The 22017-nt window shown below is 40.9% G+C and overlaps 1 protein-coding gene across 5 annotated transcripts; it reads right to left on the reverse strand.

Moving 5' to 3' along the window:
* Positions 1 to 2096: 2096 nt before the first annotated feature.
* LOC100069176 (phytanoyl-CoA dioxygenase, peroxisomal-like) lies at positions 2097 to 21506 on the reverse strand. Of its 5 annotated transcripts, XR_011434022.1 has the most exons (9): positions 21319 to 21506; positions 18346 to 18404; positions 17201 to 17311; positions 16398 to 16566; positions 15203 to 15284; positions 13795 to 13979; positions 11742 to 11891; positions 9049 to 9177; positions 2097 to 2202 (listed from the first exon to the last, which is right to left on the reverse strand). XR_011434022.1 is itself a non-coding variant. In XM_070255345.1 (8 exons), exons 1-8 carry the CDS (start codon positions 21391 to 21393, stop codon positions 9154 to 9156), a joined length of 852 nt encoding a protein of 283 aa, XP_070111446.1. In that variant the 5' UTR covers positions 21394 to 21506; the 3' UTR covers positions 4934 to 9153. The 5 variants fall into 5 exon arrangements, 4 of the variants coding, with proteins under 4 accessions (XP_070111446.1, XP_070111445.1, XP_070111444.1 ...); XM_070255345.1 differs by lacking the exon at positions 2097 to 2202 and having other exon boundaries at positions 4934 to 9177; positions 11742 to 11888; XM_070255344.1 differs by lacking the exon at positions 2097 to 2202 and having other exon boundaries at positions 4934 to 9177.
* Positions 21507 to 22017: the final 511 nt, after the last annotated feature.

The following is a 22017-nucleotide window of genomic DNA, read 5'->3' on the forward strand; positions in this document are numbered from 1 at the left end:
TTGTAAGGGTATAGTACATATTTTGTCCTGATTGTGTTGTTTCTACTTATAAATATATCACATTTTTGTCCTAGTTACTGAAATAGCTGTTAAAGTTTATGTTAACATATTTTATATCTTTTCTATTTTGAAGATAACAACAGGGCCAATGACACAATCTAGATACTTTGAGGCATACACTCTTTATTGAATGTTAATTTTTAAATTTAAAAAATCTTCTTTGTCAGATAAGGAATTCATGTAGAGAACCAAATTGAAAAGGAAAGTTCTCTTTTGTTTTTAAATATTTCCTGCTCTGTAGCACAGAACAATCAGCCTCCACCTATGTTATTGAGGCCTCCAACACCTTACTCCTGCACAGCATTAAATGGTTCACAGATAGGTCATTTTCACAGTTTAAAGTTTGTTGTTGTGTGTGTTTGTTAGTATGGTAGGAGTTTACGATGAGTTGCTTAATTACCCTACGGTTTCATCTGTGGAACAGCGAAGATGGAACAGAGCCAGCTTCTTAGTTGTATGGAGAGGGCAGCCGCACAGAGATACCCAGGTTGTTGGTTAAATGTGACTGTGTGCAGAAGTGTTTTGGAAAGATCTTGGCGGAGAAATTCCTCGCACAGCATCATAACTAGTGATAATCCTTTATTTCTTCTTTTTCCCTTTGCCAGGAGGCCTTCTAATCTGTTTACCACGTGAGCAAGCAGCTCGGTTTTGTGCAGAGATAAAGTCCCCCAAATATGGTGAAGGTCACCAAGCCTGGATTATTGGGATCGTAGAGAAGGGCAACCGGACGGCCAGGATCATAGACAAACCTCGGATCATCGAAGTCGCCCCACAAGTGGCCACTCAGAGTGTGAACCCCACACCGTGTTGTAATCCAGCCTGAGTTACTTGATTTTGTTTTTAAATCGATCTACTTCCTTTATCATCATTTCAATTAAGACTATAAACAACAACCACAATCCCATTGTTTACTCATCTTGTGACCTGAGACCAATTAGTGAGTGGATGCAATTAATAAAATAAAATCCATTGCCTTTTTTCTTGTTACATTAACTGAAGATGCACCTAATCCTGAGGTAGTTTCTAAATTGAGAATTATGTTTTTATCTGTTCATTCATTTTCAATCTTTAGACTCATCTCTGGCCACATAGGCTCTTTTTAAAGGTGCTTTCACATAGCACATGGCACAGACATTCCAATCGTAGTGTCAATAGTAGTTGGTGTCTTTTCGTTTTATGGATATTTATCATTATCAGCCTGATCTTTTTGAAGTGTCTTGAGTGGTGTTCTGGAAAGACAGAATTGGTGAGTGACACAATGGTATCTCACTTTAGTATTGCAATAGTAAGAAAGTTGCATGATTCCTTCGTCTTTGATTTGTAAAGCCTCATCTTCTAATTCAGAGCATCTCTGACCAGGACATTTCACAATAGTGCATTCAGTTAAAGAAGGTAAGTTTTTAACTCTGCATGGAAAGCACTTTGAAGACAAAAGGAAAGTTTATCTCTTTTTTTTTTTGTAACCTGTTTAATATTTACTGTTTTCTTTTTGATAGTACTGACACAAATAATCAATAATCAGTCTATAGCAGAGAGTTTTATTTGAGTCAAGCTGAGGACTATAACCTGGGAGTGCAAAGTAGGCTGGGAGTGCAAAGTACTCTGGAGAAAAGTGGCTTTCAACACAGCTATATTCCAGTTTGCAACAAAGAGATATACATCATGCATGACAGGGGTACATTGTTTTAAGGTTTCAAGGAGATATTTTGTTACAGATTAGCATGTTCACAGAGAGCCAACATGACCCTTGTGTCATGGGAAGGAAAACTTATCTTTCAAAGAGGTACTGGTATTGGCTTCATAGGGAGGGAGGCATTCATCTTTATCTTCAAAAAGTACATTCTTTACTTTAGAGTAGCGAGTTAAAGCTTATGTAGAAGGTATGTATGATTGGCAGTTAAGGCAGGCTGCTCTGGTCAAAAACAAGTTTAGGCCAAATCAGGTTCAAACCAGAATGGCTTCCCCATGTACTTGAAAATATAAAAGTTTCTTATATCATTTCCCCTTACGATCAATAATCTTTGGAGAGAAAGCATTCGTGATCAAAATATCGTCCCTCGATGCCAGGGTAGTTGCTTCCTGCCCTGGGTCCATCATGTCTCTGAGTGGTTGGCTTTGTTTTGAACTGACCAGTGCAGTTACCTACATCGGGGAGAAACGGCCAAATATAACTCACAGTCATTGAGGTACGCACCGACAGGCGAAGCATTTTTATAGGTTATACTATTTTCAATGAAGTCAAATTGTTTTTTCAGACATTGTATGTGTGCTTTTGTGATCACATACTTTATAACATTTATAGCACTGTTATAGTAACAATAATGAGAAATCAATAATGATATTTGAAGCAGCCAGGGAGGAGTAGTCATGAATTTAATGAGACAAGAAAAGAAGCCAAAAAATCCATTCCAGGTATTTTGGTAATTTCATACTAATTAAGTATTGGTTTGCTTCTTTCATCCACTGTTATGTGTACCTTATGGTAAGTTTGGGCAGACTGGCTTAATATAGGATTAAGATCATCAGTCACCATTTGTAATGATCTTTCAGGCCAGTTAGATTTCATTGGAGTTACATCCTGTGGTGGATGTAGTTCTAATTCCCAAAGCATTTGATCATCAATATCAATAGTAGTGTAAGTCTTATTATTTTTAGGCAGTTGTATTTGACTAGGAAAGCCAGTATTACACCATGTACCAGTAAAGTTATGATAAAAAGTACTTTGATTATAATACAGGTCAGAAAGTACGAGAGAGGTATTTTGTAAACCTCCCAGCGAAATTTCTCTTTATGCTTACACTGTAAATTTGTTTGCATGGATGCTGTTGTTATAGGCCAAGTAGAAGTAAATCTGGGGCTCTATTGCTGTTCAGGGCACAGCCTCACACCTTGTCAGAATTAGCAAATTTGAGTGGATGGAGGGGTCCATCAGGAATTCTTTGATAAGGGTCATCTTCCCCTACAGGGAGAATTTGGGTAGAATTCGACATGCTCTCTGTTCCTACTAATTGAACAGTATGGTTTGTTGTAAGATTAGGTACTAAACTGTGAATTGCAGGACCTTTAGCAAATTTCTGTAAGTTAGGTAGGTTATATGATTTCCGTAGATGTACATTTTGGGCTTCTGCCATGAGCAAGGAAGGCCATTGGCCCCTTGCTACTTCAGATTCTATTGGAATGAACATCTCTGAAAGCCCTTGTTCAGTTATAGTACATGCTCTCTTCCATCGTTGAGTATGGGCATTTCCTGTCACAATACATTCAGTTTGTTCGAAGCATCTTAATAATGGTAAATGACCCCAAGAAGATGAACATCCTTTACCTTCTTCTTGGAATAATAGTCCTTCTAAGTTACCTTTTTATATTAAAATTTTTTTTCTGAGTGTCCTTTTTCATTAATGGCAAACTCAGCCTGTCCAAGAACACCTAACCCTGATCCTATACTTCCTAAATCTCACTTTTCCCCTTGGGTCCTGTGCTGATTAACCCACCAAATATGTTGTTGCCATTGCAGGCTAATGGCTTTGGTGCAACTGGGACAAAGGTTTTGGACCCCAAAGTGAGGAGTTCCCCAGGCTAATGTTAAATAGGTAGTAGTAACACCTGAGTATAAATTTGTTTGTTATGCCATAAGCTTCCCATAAACTTCCTGGTCTTATGGTAAGATTGAATTCAGGAGGGGGGTTAGGCAAGTGAGTCCAATATTGTCCAAGGTAGCAGGTGTAATACAACGGAGGAAAAGTGACAATGACAGGTCTAGTCCTGAGTGTTGGTTGAGCGTCTACCTCAGATTTCCTCTGCTTCTTGGCCATGAGAGGGTGCTCTGGTTTTGGTTAGTTTCAATCACGTCTCAGTGACAGGTGCAGCCATCCATTTAAAAGTGAGATCTGGATGCTTTTTTAGATGAGAAACAGGTATCCATGAATCAATGTCTTGTAATTTAGATGTGCATGGGTCGTTTAAAAGTACCTGACATGACACCTTCCAGCGACGCTGGAGGGAATTCTTTCACTGATGTCTTTTCTAGTCTATGAAATCTCCTGGCTCTAGACTGTGACCAAGGGGATCCTTTATGTTGGAATCTAGGAAAGCTTCTTTATCCTGTTGATGATAGGCTTGAGTATAAGACATTAGAGACTTAGAGTAGCTGGTCACACCAGCATAAGACAACAAGAGACCAGCAGAAGGTTGTGTACCAACAGACACTGATCTGCCAGTGACCATCCCATGTGGGGCCAGTTCATGTTTTCCGAGAGAGCACTTTGAACAGTTGATGAAGCCAAAGGCAATACCTTAGGTCAGGAAATCCAGTCTATAGGTATATAACAAAACCTCAAAGATAATCAACAAGACTAGAATCCCACATCTACAAAGGTGTAACGTAATTTTTTCCACAATTACCCTCAGTTTTTACCAAAGATAATCATACCTTGAAAAACTTTGGGTTACTTTCTAGTACATTTAGAAATAATTTATGTTATCACTTACCTTAAGCCAATTAACAAGAGATCTTTCAGAATTTGTACCATCCAGAGGTAGAAAAATATCACATATATATAACATACACATATAGACACACATAGATACAGAGGCAGATACAAGAAGAGACTTTAAATAGTTTTCATTGAATTTTTGCTCTGAATAAGGTACACTACAACACTCACTAATTAATAAAAGGTTAGATCAAAGCTGTATGTCTGGCAGTATTAAACAGCTCCTAACTCATTCTATGAGGCCAACATTACCCCAACCAAAACCAGACAAGGCCAACACAAAAAAAGAAAATTACAGGTCATTATCACCGATAAAAATAGATGCAAAAAGTCCTCAACAAAATATTAGTAAATCAATACAATACATTAAAATGATCATACACCATGATGAAGTGGGATTTATTCCAGGGATGCAAGCATGGTTCAACAAATCAAACAATGTGATACACCACATTAACAAAATGAGGAATAAAAATCATATGATCATCTCAATGGAAGCAGAGAAGCATTTGACAATATCCAACATCCATTTATGATAAACAACTCACACTAAAATGGATATAGAATGAAAGTAACTCAACATAATGAAGATCAATATGACAAACCCACATCGAACATCATACTCAACAGAGAAAAACTGAAAGCTCTTCTTCTGAAGACAGGAACAAGACAAGGATGCCCACTTTCACCACACTTGTTCAACATAATACTGCAAGTTTTAGCCAGAGCAAATAAGAAAAACATAAAGAAATAAAAGGGATCCAAATTGGAAAGGAGGAAGTAAAATTCTCTCTGTTTGGAGATGACAGGTTTCTATGTAGAGAAAGCCCTAAAGAATGCATGAGAAAACTTTTAGATATAATCAACAACTACAACGAAGTTTCAGGGTACAAAATTAACCTACCAAAATCTGTTGCATTTCTATAGACTAATAATGAAATAGCAGAAAGAGAAGTCGAGATTACGATCTCATTTACAATCAAAATAAAAAGAATAAAATTTCTAGGAATAAATTCCACCAAAAGAGTGAAAGACCTTTACACTGAAGACTAAAAGATATTATTGAAAGAAATCAAAGAATACTTAAAGAAATGAAAAGATATTCCAGGCTCATGGGTCAGAGGAACAAACATAGTGAAAATGTCCATATTTCCTAGAGCAATCTATGCATTGAATGCAATCCCAATTGGAAGCCCAATGACATTCTCCGTGGAAATAGGTCAAAGATTCATAAAATTTATATGGAACAACAAAAGACCCCAATTAGACAAAGCTATTCTGAGAAAAAGGAACAAAGCTGGAGGAATTACAATCCCTGACTTCAAAATATACTACAAAGCTATAGTAATCAAAACAGTGTGGTAGTGGCACAGAAACAAACACACAGAACAATGGAACAGAATTGAGAGCCCAGAAACAAAACCACACATCTACGGACTTCTAATCTTTGACAAAGGAGCCAAGACCATGCAACGGAGAAAAGAAAGTATCTTCAATAAATGGTGTTGGGAAAACTGGACAACCACATGCAAAAGAATAAAAGTACTCCATTATCTTACACCATACACAAAAATTAACTAAAAATGGATTAAAAACTTAAATGTAAGACCTGAAACCATAAAACTCCTAGAAGAATATATAAGCAGTACACTCTTTGACATCATTCTTAGCAGTATCTTTTTGAATACCATGTCTCCTCAGGCAAGGAAAACAAAAGAAAAAATAAACAAATGGTACTACATCAGAATAAAAAGCTTCTGCAGGCAAAGGAAACTATGAACTAAAGGAAAAGACAACCCACAAACTTGGAGAAAATATTTGCAAATCATATATCCAACAGGGGGTTAATTTCCAAAATATACGAAGCACTCATACAACTCAACAACAAAAACACAAACAACTCATCACAAATGGGGGGCCAGCCCAGTAGTGCACCGGTTAAGTTCGCACATTCCACTTTGATGACCCAGGGTTCACTGGTTCACATCCTGGGTGTGGACATGGCAGTGCTTGGCAAGCCATGCTGTGGCAGGCATCTCACATATAAAGTAGAGGAACATGGGCACGGATGTTAGCTCTGGGCCAGTCTTTCTCAGAAAAAAGAGGAGGACTGGCAGCAGATGTTAGCTCAGGGCTAATTGTCCTCAAAAAAAAAAAAAAAAAAAGAATGGACAGAAAATATGAACAGACATTTTTGCAAAGAGCATATGGCCAACATGATAAGATGTTCAATGTCACTAATTATTAGGGAAATGCAAATCAAAAGTACAGTGAGATATCACCTCACACTAGTCTAATTAGCAAGATAAAAATAACAAATGTTGGAAAGGATCTGAAGAAAAGGGAACCCTCATTCATGCTGGTATGAATGTAAACTGGTAAAGCCACTATGGAAATCACATGAAGATTTCTCAGAAAATTAAAAGTAGAAATACCACACGGTCCAGCTATCCCACTACTGGATATTTACCCAAAGCACTTGAAATGAATAATTCAAAGAGACTTATGCACCCCTATGTTCATTGCAGCATTATTCACAATAACCCAGACGTCGAAGTACCCCAAATGCCCAACCACTGATGTATGGATAAAGAAGATGTGGTATATCTACACAATGGAATATTACTCAGTCATAAAAAAGACAAAATTGCCCCATTTGAAACAATATGGAAGAATCTTGAGGGTATTATTTTAAGTGAAATAAGCCAGACAAAGGCAATGTATGATTTCAGTCATATGTGGAAGACAGATAAACACATGGATAAAGAGAACATATCAGTGGTTGCTGGAGGAGAAGGGGGTGGGGGATTGGCAAAAGGGGTAAAGGGAGCAGATATATGGTAATGGATGAAAACTAGAATTTTGGTGGCGAGCACAAAGCAATCTATACATAAAGTGGTAAATAATAATGCACACCTGAAATTACTCAATGTTATAAACCATTATGACCTCAATAAAATAATAGAAATAGAAATAAAAATACAAATGTTCACATCCATTAAAAAAAGACTTCCTGCTTTTGTTAGGTGTCATTAAATCTCAGAGATATCACAAGGCCATCAATGTTTAAAAAGCATCTCCAAGGCTCCTCCAAAGATAAACAGAACTACCATATAACCCAACAAGTTTACTCAAAGGTAGATACCTAAGAGAATTGGAACAGGAACAAATGAATGGGTAAAGAAAATGTGTGATACATAGATAGATGAATGTAAACATATGGATGTATATTATTCAGCCATAAAAAGGAATGAAGTTCTGATACAGGTTACAACATGAATGAACCTTCAAACATGCTAAGTGAAATACATGAGACACAAAACGACAATATTGTGTGATTACCCTTCTATAAACTATCTAGAATAGGCAAATTTGTAGAGACAAACATATTAGTGGTGACCAGGGCTGTGGGAGGGGGAGATATTGCATAATGGGTACAGAGTTTCTGTTTGAGATGATGAAAGTGTTTTGGAAATAGATAGTGGTGAAGGTTGCTCATCACTGTGAAAGCACTAACTGCCACTGAATTGTACACTTAAATATCATTCACATTGTAAATTTCCGGTTATGTATATTTTACTGCATTTTTAAAAAAAAAATATTTCTGAAATATGTTGGGAGGACAAGAAGTCCTAACAGAAGAAGATAATATGAAGGATTCAAAGCCAAAATGTATTCCTCACCTCTCATTTTTCAAATGTGGGCTTTACCAAACAGCCTGGGAACTTGTCTTTGTTTCTACTGAAACACATCGTCTGTGGCACTGAGCTAACAGGACAGCCTAGTGGCTTCAGGGTGTGGAGAAAATGGGTGCCCGTGAGAGCCAGGTGTCCTTAACAGGAAGGGGCCCTTGTTACCACTGGGTGTTCAGACACCATGGCTGCTGGGAATGTTGCCTTCCTCTGTGAGCTTGGAGTTGGCGCTGTCCTTGGTGCAGAAAATCCCCTTAGGGACTTGGTCCCCAAGGACAGCCTGGAGTTCACAGCGTCAAGCCCAGGCTGGAACTTTTTGTGTTAGCCACATCTGTTTAGAGCTTTCTTGGGCTGGTAGACCAGCTACTCTTTCCCAATATTGAGAGCATGATATTGACATCGAAGTTGGTTTTTCCTCCTAGGTCTCTTCTTAGACCATTTCACTCAGACAAAGTGAAGGCTTCCCTGATGAAGACCTAAGAGCTGTATTACTAGAATTGGCTGTCAGAAATGCTACCATATATTGTTGATGCAAAACACAATGCACTCTGAGTTTCAAAGCATTCACTTCTGCTTGGGTAATGACTTAATTGAATGTAAGAATCTGGTTTAACACACTTCAGTGATTCACCAACCACCTTTATTAGTTGCTGTCCTAAGTTAGTTTTCCTTAACACAGTAATATTTCACTTTACTGTTTTGACATCCATAAGGCAACATCACTTCACTGCAACACTACCCACGTGCAATTGAGTACCTGATACATGCATCCTGATGTTGTGAACAATGATAGAAAAGATTACATCATCTCTTTAAGACACCATTTCCTTAGACACCTGGTTTCATCTTGATTTTCTTTAAAAGAGTTAAGGGTTCTTTCAAAGGTAGATTCTTTCTCCTTTCACTAGTCATGCTTGCAATTCCCAAACACCCTGCAAATAATGCCAAATAGAAAGAGCTTATGGGACAACTCTATTTGTCCATTCACCATAAGATGAAGTAGATTCTAGCACCTAAAAATCGTTAAATATATATTTAAAAAACTCCTTCATAGTCATGTCAGTTAGTAAACAAAGCATATTCCTAGTCTCCAATCAGTTTACTTGCCAACATCTAAAATGGTGTTAAATAAACTAAGACGGTGAGTCCCCAGTCTGTCAGGCCTGTTTCAGGTGGCACTCTTGTAATCACAGGTATCCAACTGGCTGAGTCGAAGTTTGCTCAGAAATAAACAGTTCCCTGGCCAATTTTCTGCTTTCCTTTCCTGCTGACCCCATCCTGCCTGGTGCACGCCTGACTAGATCACATCATGAAAATGACGTCCTGGGTGACTGGTTTGTTCTTTTGTTTTCTTTGTTCTTGAGAAAACAATTCATGCTTCATTATTTATTTCTTATTTCTGGTTTATTTTTGAGGAAACAGCAAGAAATGGTGGGAAACAGAACTTGGAATTCGAATTGACTCTGAAATCTAACTCTGTCACTCACATAGCTCAGGCCAACCTCTGGCATCTTTATTTTCTCATTAAGACCACACAGCCATAAGGACTACTCCATTGGGTTTTGGTGAAGAAAACAGAAAAAGGTATATGAGACTGCTTTCATACCTTACAGAGAGCTATACAATAGAAGCCAGTATTGTTATTCTAAGTAAAGTTGATAAACTGTAACTTAAAGAAAATGAAAATAAACATTTGATTTCTAGATTGAAGGTGTTCCATTGTGTCCTAAATCAGTCTTTTTGTGACTCAGTCTCTTCTCTTTTGCTAAAACAGGCTAACTGAGATATTACAAAAGGGTTTTAACTAGTTGCGATATTTATTTTCAAAAAGTATCTATGAGGCAGGTAACATAATTATGTAAGTAAGAGGTCTTTAACTTTTAGCCTTTGATTTTTCTAATGAGTGAATATGACCCAGTCTTAAAAAGGAATGTCTTCCGGGGTTTTTCACCATCTTCTTAGTCACAGAAGTTAGTTACGCAATTGACTTTGTAACTGGTTATTTCAACGGCCACAGATTATGAAAAACAAAAAATGAACATACCCTGCAAAGGAAGATAACACACACACATCCCTCTCGAACCGAAAAGACATTTACAGTCGAGTAGCATTCACATATGATATCTGTCTTGTTTCCCTCTGAAGGTAAGAGGGAAGTTAGGTGGTTCTCCTCATTTTTGAAAAAGTTAGAAACACATCTAAACCGCAAGGCAATCCTTAAAACTCACTTTCCTCATCATAAGTTAGTTATCTTAAGGTGACCACACGTGTCAGAAGGACTATGTACTTTGCCCAAAACATCAACTTTCTACACAGTGGAGTCCCAAACTCCATTTCCCATGTACGGCCCAGTGCCATGCCGAGCCGTATGGGAGCCTGAGGCAAAAGGGAAAGTGAGCGCTCCTCTGGACATGCTTTTACGTAGTTTTTTAATGGTTAATATTTTTGCAAAGACAAAGTAGTTGAAAATATACTGAAAAATTGCAAAGTCGTGAATATTAAACTTCACATTATCTGTTTCCTTGCACTATGTATCCACCCACACAGCATGGGTCTGAGGGTCGTGCTAGCGAAGAGGCTGATCTTGTCTTTAAAACTTTGGCATAGTGCTTATCATGCATTTCGTGGCATTAATTTTTATTTTTTAAAATATCGTATAACTTGGATGCTGACGGGTTTTTTTGGTGCGCTGCTTAAACTGAGACCCTGAGGAGAGTGCCTTCTCGCTTCACCTCATCCCGGTCCTGTTGAGCCAGGTGGAAATATGAATGAATGGAAGATGAAAACTGACGACTAAGCCTTGGTCTCAGGGAGACAACAAGGGTGGGTGTGACAAACTGGAAATCCTCGCTCAGCCCCAAAGGAGCCTCCAATATTTAGTATCGAGAACTATGTTACCATGAGAAATGTGAGCCCATAGTATTGTCAAGTCTACTGAATTTCAAAGGAATAAAAAATCTGGCCTTATGATAAATTTTGTTCATTTTTAATGGAAGCAACGGAATCAAGAAGTTTCAAACACTCTGAGGCTAAGGGATGAAAAACATGGCTGCCTGCTGAATCTGATTCCTGGGCACCAGTTCAAAACCTTTGTTTCAGATAAAAAATACTTTTCCAGTAGCAATGATCTTATAAACTTTCCTCTCATAGGGTTAGTATGAGCTATAAATATTCTAAGCTTTATTATTTTAGTTGGTGAGCCATTGTTTTTGCCTCCAAACTCAGGGGCTTTCAGCTAGGAAGTAAGCTCTTGGTCTGAAGCAATTCTATGAATGTCTGTGATTCAGTATCAATAGGGTTGGAATCCTGAGGTCACCCGGATTCTTACTGAAAGGAGTTTAAAAAGCATGACGTAGACAAATGTATTTCCTGGTAAATAAACCAGACTAAAGGCCAGTTTACTTAAAAGCCACAAATCTTTTAAATGTTTGTATATCTTGACATTTTTGTTTCTAACCCATTCATCTTTGGAAAATGCAGTGCTGTTCATGCACACCTTCTGGAATCCTTGAGTTTTGTTCCGACCAGATCCATGGATGAGCAAAGGGTGAAAGAAAACGGTGTCTCCCTTCTCCACCACGAGGTGCACTTGGTCGTTGTTTTCATCATCGTCCTCAATGCCATGGAATATTCCATTAACCCCCTCCTAGAACATATAAGAGAAGCCAACTCTGTATTTGAGGGAGTATAATAATTAAAAATTTTATCAATGACTCATCAGGAAAACCAAAGTTTCTTGAAGTTCTTTCAAGACAAAGAGATAAATAAATTGGAGTCTTAAAAAGAATTAAATATACAAAAACTTCTCAGATGTCTGCTTTTAGAAAGTCACCTGTTGATATTAAGATCATGGATATCTTGGACCAAATAAAAAATTTGGAATTTTCACCTACCCTTCATTACTGAATTATAAATGAAGATCTAGACCAGCTTTGCATTTTACCGTTAACTCAGGGGACCACTCTTTTAGCTGAATCTATAATTATTCTTTCCCAACACGATATTCTCCCCACCTGGAACTTGACATAAATCATTCTTGTATTACTGAGGAGTGTCTCTGAGAAGCCAACTATTCTCCCAAACTAGAGGAAATAAAATGTTCGATTTTTCTGAGCTCAAATATCACTCAGGTCATGTCCAGAGTAAAGAAAGAAGAATAGTACATTAAAACATTGTGTTTGGTTATAACTATTTCCAACATTAGTTACTGTTTTAGGTATGGTTATGTTTTTAATAATAAAGAAACTAAAGGGAGAAGTGACTTAAAGTTTACAAGCCTTGATGGAGGGGAGGCTGTTGCTGTTTTGGGAGGGCAGTGTCCCATTCCTCTTCCTAAGACTATCTCAAATTCCTATGAGAAACGGCTCCTTTCCTGCTGCATTCTATTGGGACTTTGAGCCAGTGTGCTTCTCTCCTGTCCAGCATGGATAGGTGACCCAAGCTAAACCAATGTGACCTCCCACTGGAGCCCTTTAGAATCTGAGCAGAGGATCAAAGAGACTAGACATAGTCAGGGTTCAACTGCCCCACCAGGCACCCCTCCCTGACTGTTCCTGCCAACCGATGACTTCCGATTTCCTGCCCACCAGAGCTAGCCAGCCTTTCCTTGGACTTTCCACATCCCCGAAGCCCTCCAAAACACCCCCTTTGGCTTAAGTCGGCCAGAGCCCACTTCTGTTGTTTGCACTGAACCTTTTCTATATCTCAACTTAATTGATGCATCTCACAATTTCAGATTTTATATCAGAACCCAGACTAAAATATTTTCACTCAGCACTAACCATCAGTCAAGAATTCAAACTAAAGGAGACAGAAATTCCTATAGCCATAGTCTTTACATCCTACGGAACCACATTCATTCTTCCTCCCTTAATAATGGGAGCTTTACCATTTTAACCATCATTATGGGGTTTTAAGATCTTATTGTCTTACAACTAAAATGCTAATAGTCTCTCTGGTTTCTCTACCTCTGGACTCCTACACCCCCAATACATCCTGCCCAGACCCCAAGATTTCCGTCTTGAAGGAACGATTTGATCTCATCATTCATGGTCTGAAAAACCTTTGATAGTCCTCTGGCATCAACAGCTGAGTCCAAAAACCATGGAACAGCCATGCAATGAAATCCCACTCAACCTTCCTCAGAGCCTCCACTGGTCCCTCCAGCTGGAAGGAGAGGAGCTCTCCCTCTTCTTTACTCCGAGGGCCATCAGTCAGTGTGTAAAACTTACGTGGCACTTGTCACATGCACCTGGGGTGGCCATATTTAAGTCTTACCTCTGCAATTAGTTCTAATAATCTCAGGTCCTACACAGCACCTACCAAAGTTCCCCACTTTGGTTGGCTTTCAAACACTTGTTGAAAGAACAGAAATGTTGATGATTTTACGTGACATCGTTGAGTTTTCCCTGATCCTAATTGGAACTCCTAGAGCAATATTTTGCTAAGGAAGGAAACGCCATTACATTAGTAAAGCTCTTGATCTATACTGATGTGAAATTGAAACAATATAAGATTCTGATCAAGACCCAGCACCTAGGAAGACCTACCTCCTCCCACTGGGGATAATGGTGTGGCTTCAAGGAGCTTTTGTGTGTGCCTGGGAGTACGGCCAGACAGCCATTGTTCCGGTCGATGTGCTCCATGGCCGTCCAAGCACAAACAATGTTATTGCTGGGCCTGAAGGGGAAATAGTGCAGGTCCTGGTGCAAGGGATGACAGGATGTCTTCTTGCCTGAAACAGAATCTGCTGTTAAAACATGCTCAAGTCTCAGAATTCTTCTCCTCTGCATGAAAACCGGAACAATGACCTATCCCGGCCAAAGCCAAAAATTTGAAACATTTAGAAAATGAGACTCAGAAGATAAGCACTGAATTGGAATATCAGATCAACATGTTGATCCAGATTCTATACTTGTTTCTGGGTTTCTTATTGCCAAGTACTGACACACACTATTTTCTAGCAAGTCGTACATATGTCGGTAGCTCTAGTGTCATGTATTCCTTTATAACTCTGGTTAGGGCAGACAGCCTAGTGTTCAAAAAGACTTTGATGAATTATACTGAAGAAAATGGCCAAATCTGAGGTCCCTTGATAGCTTTCCAAGTGGCTGAGGCACAAAAAATTAACTAACTAAATAAAAGGCCTCTCAGAGGATTTCCCCTGAACTAGAGGCATTTGGTATACAATCCCTGTGTGCAATCAGAGACACCATGATCACTTTTGCTCTCTGAACTTGGGTCCCCAGCCACCCACTCTCTCCAGACAAGGCATCCAGGGAGGGAGGGACTTGGTGATGTTAAGCTGCAGGCCTGTCACAGAGACCTTTCCCAGCATCTGGAGGAAGAAAAGGTAGGAAAAGAGGAAGGATCTCTAATGGCTGATTTCCTGTGGCTGGAGCTGAATTTCTCAGAGTGGCCCAGCAGCCACCCGCATTAAACTCTCGGGGAATGGCTCATTAAATGCACATTCCTGGGTTCTACCTTCCGAATCAGCCTCTCTGGGAGTGAGGTCTTAGAAGCTCCATGTTAGAAAGCACAAAACTTTTAAAAACAACTGTAAGATGTGATTTACAAGAATAGATTTAACTTTGTTAGTCCTAAAATGTCTTCCAATCAGGAAGGCAGAATCCACACTATCATGGGTGAGATCATTAACAAAGCTCAGAGATGGTCGAGAAGAGGAGCCTCTGGCACATGAAGAGAGGTGTTTCTGAAACTGCCTTTTTGAGGAGCCAGTCATCAGAAAATGCAGCAATAACCCCACAGTGGAGATCTGAAATCACTCACTATGACACATCCATGTTGATAGGATGGAAGCTATTTTAGGACATCAATAAAAGCCCACAGATTCATTTAGGCAAAGTTTAGCAGTTACACACACGGCTATGGTTGGAACATCCACCTTATGTACCCTAATTAACAAGTTTTTAATTCTCCTTCACGAGAGCCCTTTACCAGAATCTGGAGGTTTGTTTATCAGCATTGTATGCATGGCCATAATATTGGGTCCAGTGAAGCACTCCACGTATTTCAGAACCTAAGGGAAAAGGGGGGAAAAAAGCTCATGGGAAATCAGATGCACAAGCAAGTCACACAAAGTCCAACTATCTACACAGGAATCCAGACGGCAATATTTAAAGAGCAATCGGTACTTTACAACGTTGCAGACAAAGCCTGAAAAAGTGAGCAATTGGAAATCTACCATACTTTGAATAAACAGGCTTTTTGGAGCCAGTCGGAAACTTAACCACTTTTTCTACAGGAAAGGTACGAGTGCCTATGAGATATCAACTGGGAAGGACAGGAATGCCTTTCTTTCAACCAAAGCTGTGGACGGTTGTCCTGTGAGAAGGCAGCTTCCTCCTCCTTCAGGTGACTCTTCCTAAGAAGGGACCATGAAAGGACCCAACACCTCTGCAGCTGTCATGAGTAGCCCAGAGGAAAGCTGAGCAGTGGCTCAGAGGACACTTCATGATCAGTGCAGCCACTCACTCAACACCTCTTGACTGACATCTGGGAACCAGGCAGAGTGATGGGAAATGGGGACACAACGGTGAGCCGTATAAGCAGGTCCCTCCACCATGGAGCTTATATTCTAGTGGGAAGACGATGTGAAACAAATAGTGATATGGGCAACTGTGGTGAGACATAACCAGACCAGATTCACAAGACAAAGAGAAAAAAGAAAACATGATTGAATTTACCATGAATAGGCTCAGCAGTTTCACCGCTGTGGATACACTGTATGGAGTGTAAGAAAGGTTGTCTCAGTAACACAGAATTCCTGCCCTTCTTAACCAAAGGTAATTAGCACACTCTGCAGCAGGGTTTCTCAACCTGGGCACCACCAGCATTGGGGGCTGGGTAAGTTGTTATTCAGGGAGCGGGCTGTTCTGTGCATTACCGGATCCCTGGGCCCCATTAGCAGCATCCCTGGCCTCTAGCATTAGAAGCCACTAGCACACCATCCCTCCTGTGGGACAACCAAACATGTCCTCAGGCATCGCCTAATGTCCACCTCCGATTGAGAACCACTACTCCAGGGCCACAGTTGAAAGGTGTGAGATAAAGGAAAAACAGCCAATTTCAGAGTCAGGATGCAGATGGGCTATAGACTCAGAAAGAAAGAAAACGCAGGAAAGTCTTGAACCTCAGGGAGAGTGCAGTATCTGAAGAGCTCCTCATCTTCTTGGAAATCTTGGACCTTCGTAATCATCTTTTCACTTGGAACATATTCTGATTTTGCAATGGTCACATCTCTCATTACCACTAATCTCATTGGTTCCACCTCCTTTCTGCAGATTCTTTCAAACTCATTCCTAGAAAATTAAATGGGCAATGATGTCAATACCGCTGACTCCAAGCACCTGCCTGGCCTTGTTCTGTGGAAAGACGGGAAGATTTGCGGGTGGTTTCTCTGCCCTCAGTTGGCCTCCAGCCCCAGGTAGAAGAGCTGTGATGAGAAGGAGGAGAAAATGGCCAACTCAGAAGTCCCGGTCTCCCAACTGTGAGGCTGCAGTCCCCCACCAGAATTCAGATATTCCTTAGCTTAGCAGACCAGTGGGGAATACTCATGATTTGCTTACTTCTGAAAATCGTAGGCAACACTTCCACAGCACTCACACGTGCCAGGCCCTGTTCAAGCATTCTCTCTCTATTTTACCTTATTTAGTCCTCATGACAACTCTAGGACAGAAGTGCTACATTATCCCATTTTACAGATGAGCAAACAGAGGCAGGCACAGGCTCAGGAAACTGCCCAGGACACACAACGTTCAGTGGTGGGGCTCAGATTAAAGCCACTCAGTCTGGCTCCAGCCTATGTTCCTAACCACTTCCTAATGACCCAAATCACTGGAAAATATCTGAACCTGCACAGGCTAATCTTTCTCTCATTCCCATTTCATACGTAAAGCACATATTTCTGTAAAATAGCAAATAGCGTTACTGTACCTAAAGCATTCAATATCAGCATCAGAGACCAGCTTTTTAATTACAAGAAAGCCATTGTCTTCATAAAATTGTCTCTGTTCCAGGGTTAGAACACTGTTATCCCGAGTATACCTAGAGGAGAAAAGATATTCTCAAATGAGTCCAATCAAGAAATCACAACCTAACAATATGAATCATAAAACTGAGAAACCCTCAGACTCCTACACCCAGCATTTCTATTTCTAAGGCTTTACCCTCAGGACATATTCTGTGAAAAATTTAAAAGCTTCAAGTCCAAAGTATTAATTATTGTCACCAAAAAAACTTGCATTAATGGAAGAATAATTAACTAATTCTATTATATACACTCAATGGGATATGAGTCAGGAATTAAAAATGATGATAATGTTTCAGCATGAACAACGCTTATTATAGTAAAATATGATTACAATTACGTGAAACCAAGACATTATTTGTAAAAAAAAAAAAAAAAAAAAAAAAAACACCAAGACTGCAAAGAAATACAACAAAAAATATTTTTTAACAGAGATCACCCTAATGTAATGAAATTATAGCAGATTTTAAAAAATTCTTTCTATTTCTCTGATTTTTTAATTTTTTCTGTAAGGAATACATATGATTTTTCAGGTGGGAAAAAATTCAATATTCTTACTTGTCTAGTTCATGCATTCTCAGAAAAACCAAAGTAACAAAATCCAAATAAGAGTATAGCGTACACACAACCTCAAATCTTTCAGCCCATTCTTCGGGATTGGAATTGTGACTCATGAGAACATACCATGGGGATCATGGTCTTTCCTTTAAAGACAATTTGAGATAAACCAAGATGCTACCTAATGTATCAATATGACCAAACTACAGGTTAATTGTAATGAGATATACCACACACGAATTTAAAAAAAATCACATTATGCACTTTTTGACATTTGTCCTCCATTCTGAATTTTAAAATATATATAGAAAATTAAAGTCAGGGTCTTCAAAATTTTCCACGACTGTTCTAATTAGAAAAAGTCCTGGAAATGGAGAAATGTATAATGAATTCTCATCAGGCAACATGATACGTTGTATTTTATATCCTAGTTACCACTAGAAAAACCTTTAGATACATTGTATGGTTCAAAACTAAAATTCAATCTACTTACTGGAATTGTTGAGGATGGAAACCGGCAGGAGGAACAGCCCCTGAAGTGGGGTGAGCTATCTAGGAGGTGAATTAAGGCAGATAAAGTAAAATTGAGGAGTCAATCTTTCCTAGAAGCAGCAGTCTGCCCTGGATTGGCTCTCACAAGGGAAGGCAGGTCCTAAACAGACATCAAGCAAACTGCTGACACACATAACCTCTGACACTGACGCACTGCTGCTGACAGCACTCCATTTCATTCTCACAGTAGCCTGAGGAGGTAGCTGGGGGCCAAGAGCTTTATTATCGTTCCTGCTGAACAGAGCACGAAGCCTAGGCCTGGTGGCTCAGGAACTGGTCCAAGGTCACCCAGCAGAAAATGGCTGAGCCATGACTTGACCCACACGCTTTTCTTCATAGCTTCCATCTATTCTCTTTCATTTGACTACTCCTTCCACTAAACTGCTGAACAAATCATTGGAGGGCTATTCTAGAAGTAAGAAGATACATGTGCTATTCACAAGAGGTACTTAATTTAGTGGGAGTCCCGTCAGCATATTGGAAACAGTTCGGCCGGTCAAGAAAAAAAGTCTATAAAATAAACAGTGACTCCAAGAAAAGTATAATCCACACAGTTGAGTATGTTACAGAACTAGAAACTGTAATTTTCTTTTCGATCCAGTAGTCACAGATTATTGGTTTAGCATCTCGTTGTTTCTTTTTTTTTCTCATTTTTTTCATTGTTTCTTTAGCTTGAAGAATTACCTTCAGAAGGTCCCTTCTCATCAATACATTATTTTGTAAACGATGTCTTTATATAATGGGGACAATATAATAGTCAAGGAGGGAGACAGGCCAGGAGGCAGAATTACTAGCTACTGTCTGTTTTCCCCACAGCAGAGAGGTTAACGACTTTCTTCACCTATTCTCAGCACAACGTGGTCACCAGGACATTCTGGACGTTGGGCTTTTGGTTCAAAGTGCCTTTGTCCTTTCTACCACTACAGCATGATGTTTTTCATTATTGATGTTCTTGCTCTTGGAGAATACTTTTAATGCTGTGGGAATGTTTACTATATAAAGTTAATAAATCTTTACAGTGTTTACTACGTAAAGTAGTAAATGTTTACTACATAATGCTAGTAAACATGAAAAAATGGATGCAAAAGTGTACATACAGTATTCTTCTAATTATCTAATTATGTAAATGCATAGAAAAGTGACACACCAAAAAGTTTACCAATAATGACTGTGAGTGGTGGAATACGGGTCACATTGGTTTTCTCCTTTATGCTTCCCTGCATTTAAAAACTGCATTACGTTTTGTAGTTCAAAAATTATTCTTTATTCCAGAATCCATGTTTCTTCAAAACAGTTAGGGATGGGGAGAAACTGTCACAAAATTTCTAGTAGTCTATTTAAGATTAAACCACACACATTCACTGAAAATCTAGGCAGAACTGTCCCATACCAGAGCCACTAGCCACGTGCATTTAGATTGAAATGTGTTTAATGAAAGCTTCAGTCCCTCAGCGGCACTCGTCACATTTCAGGGGCTCCATAGGCACGTGTGGCTAGTAGCTACGGTATGGGACAGTGCTGGGACAGATTTCCACCATCGCTGAACGTTGTACTGGATGGTGCTGTTCTAGGAAACACACATGTAAAAAAATCTAAGCTCTGACCTCACAAATATTATAACAAGAACCAGCAGGATCAGATATGAAATTTAAAAGCGCTAACAGCCTAGACCGGGAAACCTTAATTTCTAGTTCCAGTTATATCTCACCAGTATACTGCTGGTTCCACAACTGAGCAGGTATCAGAAACCAAAAGTGAAAACAGATTGCTGGCCTCTCCCCCAGGTAAGTTGATTCCACAGGTCTGAGATGAGCCTGAGAATCTGCATTTCTAACAAGTTCCCAGGTGATCTTCATGGTGCTGGTCGAGGGACCACAGTCTGAAACCACCGATTTCGTTAAATGACCTTGGCCCAGAGTTGTGAACTCCCCTAGCCTCAGCTTCTGAGTCCTCACCTGGAAATGAGGTTCCGTGATCACCTGGGTTCCCTTTAACGGTCTACGGACGGATTTAAACTTACAAGGGTTCTGATACATCGCTGCTTGGAATCAGCCGGGAGAGCACTGGTGACAGTAAAACGAACAGATGTATCATCATTTTAGGAGACATTTCAGGATCCTAAATAAAGCAGAACAGAAGTCGCTTATGGAAAAATCTCAGCCAAAGTTTCCTACGGAGCTTCCCAAGTCTGTCCCGAACGAGACACTTCTCCTGAGCAGGCAAAAACAGTTCTACAAGGCAGTTTGGTTTCCGTGCCATTCAGTGACATCTCCCCGCATGCGTCCCGGGCACACGCATCCCCCCGGGATTCACTTCTGCAGAGCAACTCTGCAGGAGGACACAGGGCTCCAAGTCCGTCTCCAGGACACGCTGGAACGCGCCTGTGGTCCGCAGGCGCCCAGGACCGCCGCACCCGGAGCTCCCTGGAGGAGGAAGACTGGAGGGCGGGCGGAGAGCGGCTCCCCCTGCACAGCCGGCCCGGGTGTCCCCCGCGAGGGCCCTGCGGCCGCCCGCCCGCCAGCCTGGGCTCCCGGGGGCCGCTCTGCGCTGCGGCGTCCCTGCGCTGGGCTTCCACATTTCTACACGTATCTAGGTCTGCTGGCTGCTGCAGAGGTCACGCGCCGACAAATGCAGAAAATGACAAGCAGCTGAGGACGGACGCCCCTGGGAAGGACTCCCCACCCTCCTCTCATAAAGCAAGGGACAGAGGCCCGAGAGGGACGGACGCTGGAGGGACGCCGCTTCAGCCACCGCAGCCAGGTCCCCCTGGGGCCTTCGGGACCACGAACTGGCGTGGCGGCTGCGCGATGCGCCCTGGGGCCACCTCCCCGGCCCGGTCACCAAAAAGCCTGCCAGGCGCGGACACCGAGACGGGGCCCCTTCCAGCCCGAGCCCCGCGCAGCCCAAAGGATACGACGGCCCCGGCCGAGCGGCGGCCCAGCTGGCCCAGCAGGACGCGCAGGCGGGCGGCAGCGCGGGGCTGGTCCATGACCGCGGCGAGGAGCTGTGAGGGCAGGGCCTTGGTCCCGCTTAAATCGGCCGGCCTCTCTGTCTCCAGGCGGCGGGAGGACCCAGTAGCTGCCGCGCCCGCCCAGGGCTCGGGGCTCTGGGGAGTGCCGCCCCGCCCGGACCACGGGCTTCGGCGGGGAAATGTGACCTTGTTGGGAAAAAAAGAGTCTTGGTACATATGACACAGTTAAGGATCTCAAGCTTGTCTTCGTTTTTCTTCTTTCTTTTTCTTTTTTTTCGTGAGGAAGACTGGCCTTGAGCTAACATCTGTTGCCAATCTTCCTTTTTTTTGCTTTAGTAAGATTGTCCCTGACCTAACATCTGTGCCAGTCTTCCTCTAGTTTGTATGTGGGATGCCACCACAACATGGCTTGATGAGTGTTGTGTTGGTCCCTGCCCAGGATCTGCACCCAGCCTGGATGTTCTGAGTGAGCTTCAAGCAATGAAAAATCTTTTCAGGTGACTTTGACATATCACTAGCCCCACTCCCATCCTGTTGAGAAGAGCTGATCTCTGGTATTTGGTGAAGGGTTAAGAGGAAGGAAATCAGAAAAAAAATCACACACACACAAACATGCACTCCACTCATTTCCATTCCTTTAGA

Source organism: Equus caballus, chromosome 29 (genome assembly GCF_041296265.1).
Source record: "Equus caballus isolate H_3958 breed thoroughbred chromosome 29, TB-T2T, whole genome shotgun sequence".
In the NCBI taxonomy this organism is placed as follows: Eukaryota; Metazoa; Chordata; class Mammalia; order Perissodactyla; family Equidae; genus Equus; species Equus caballus.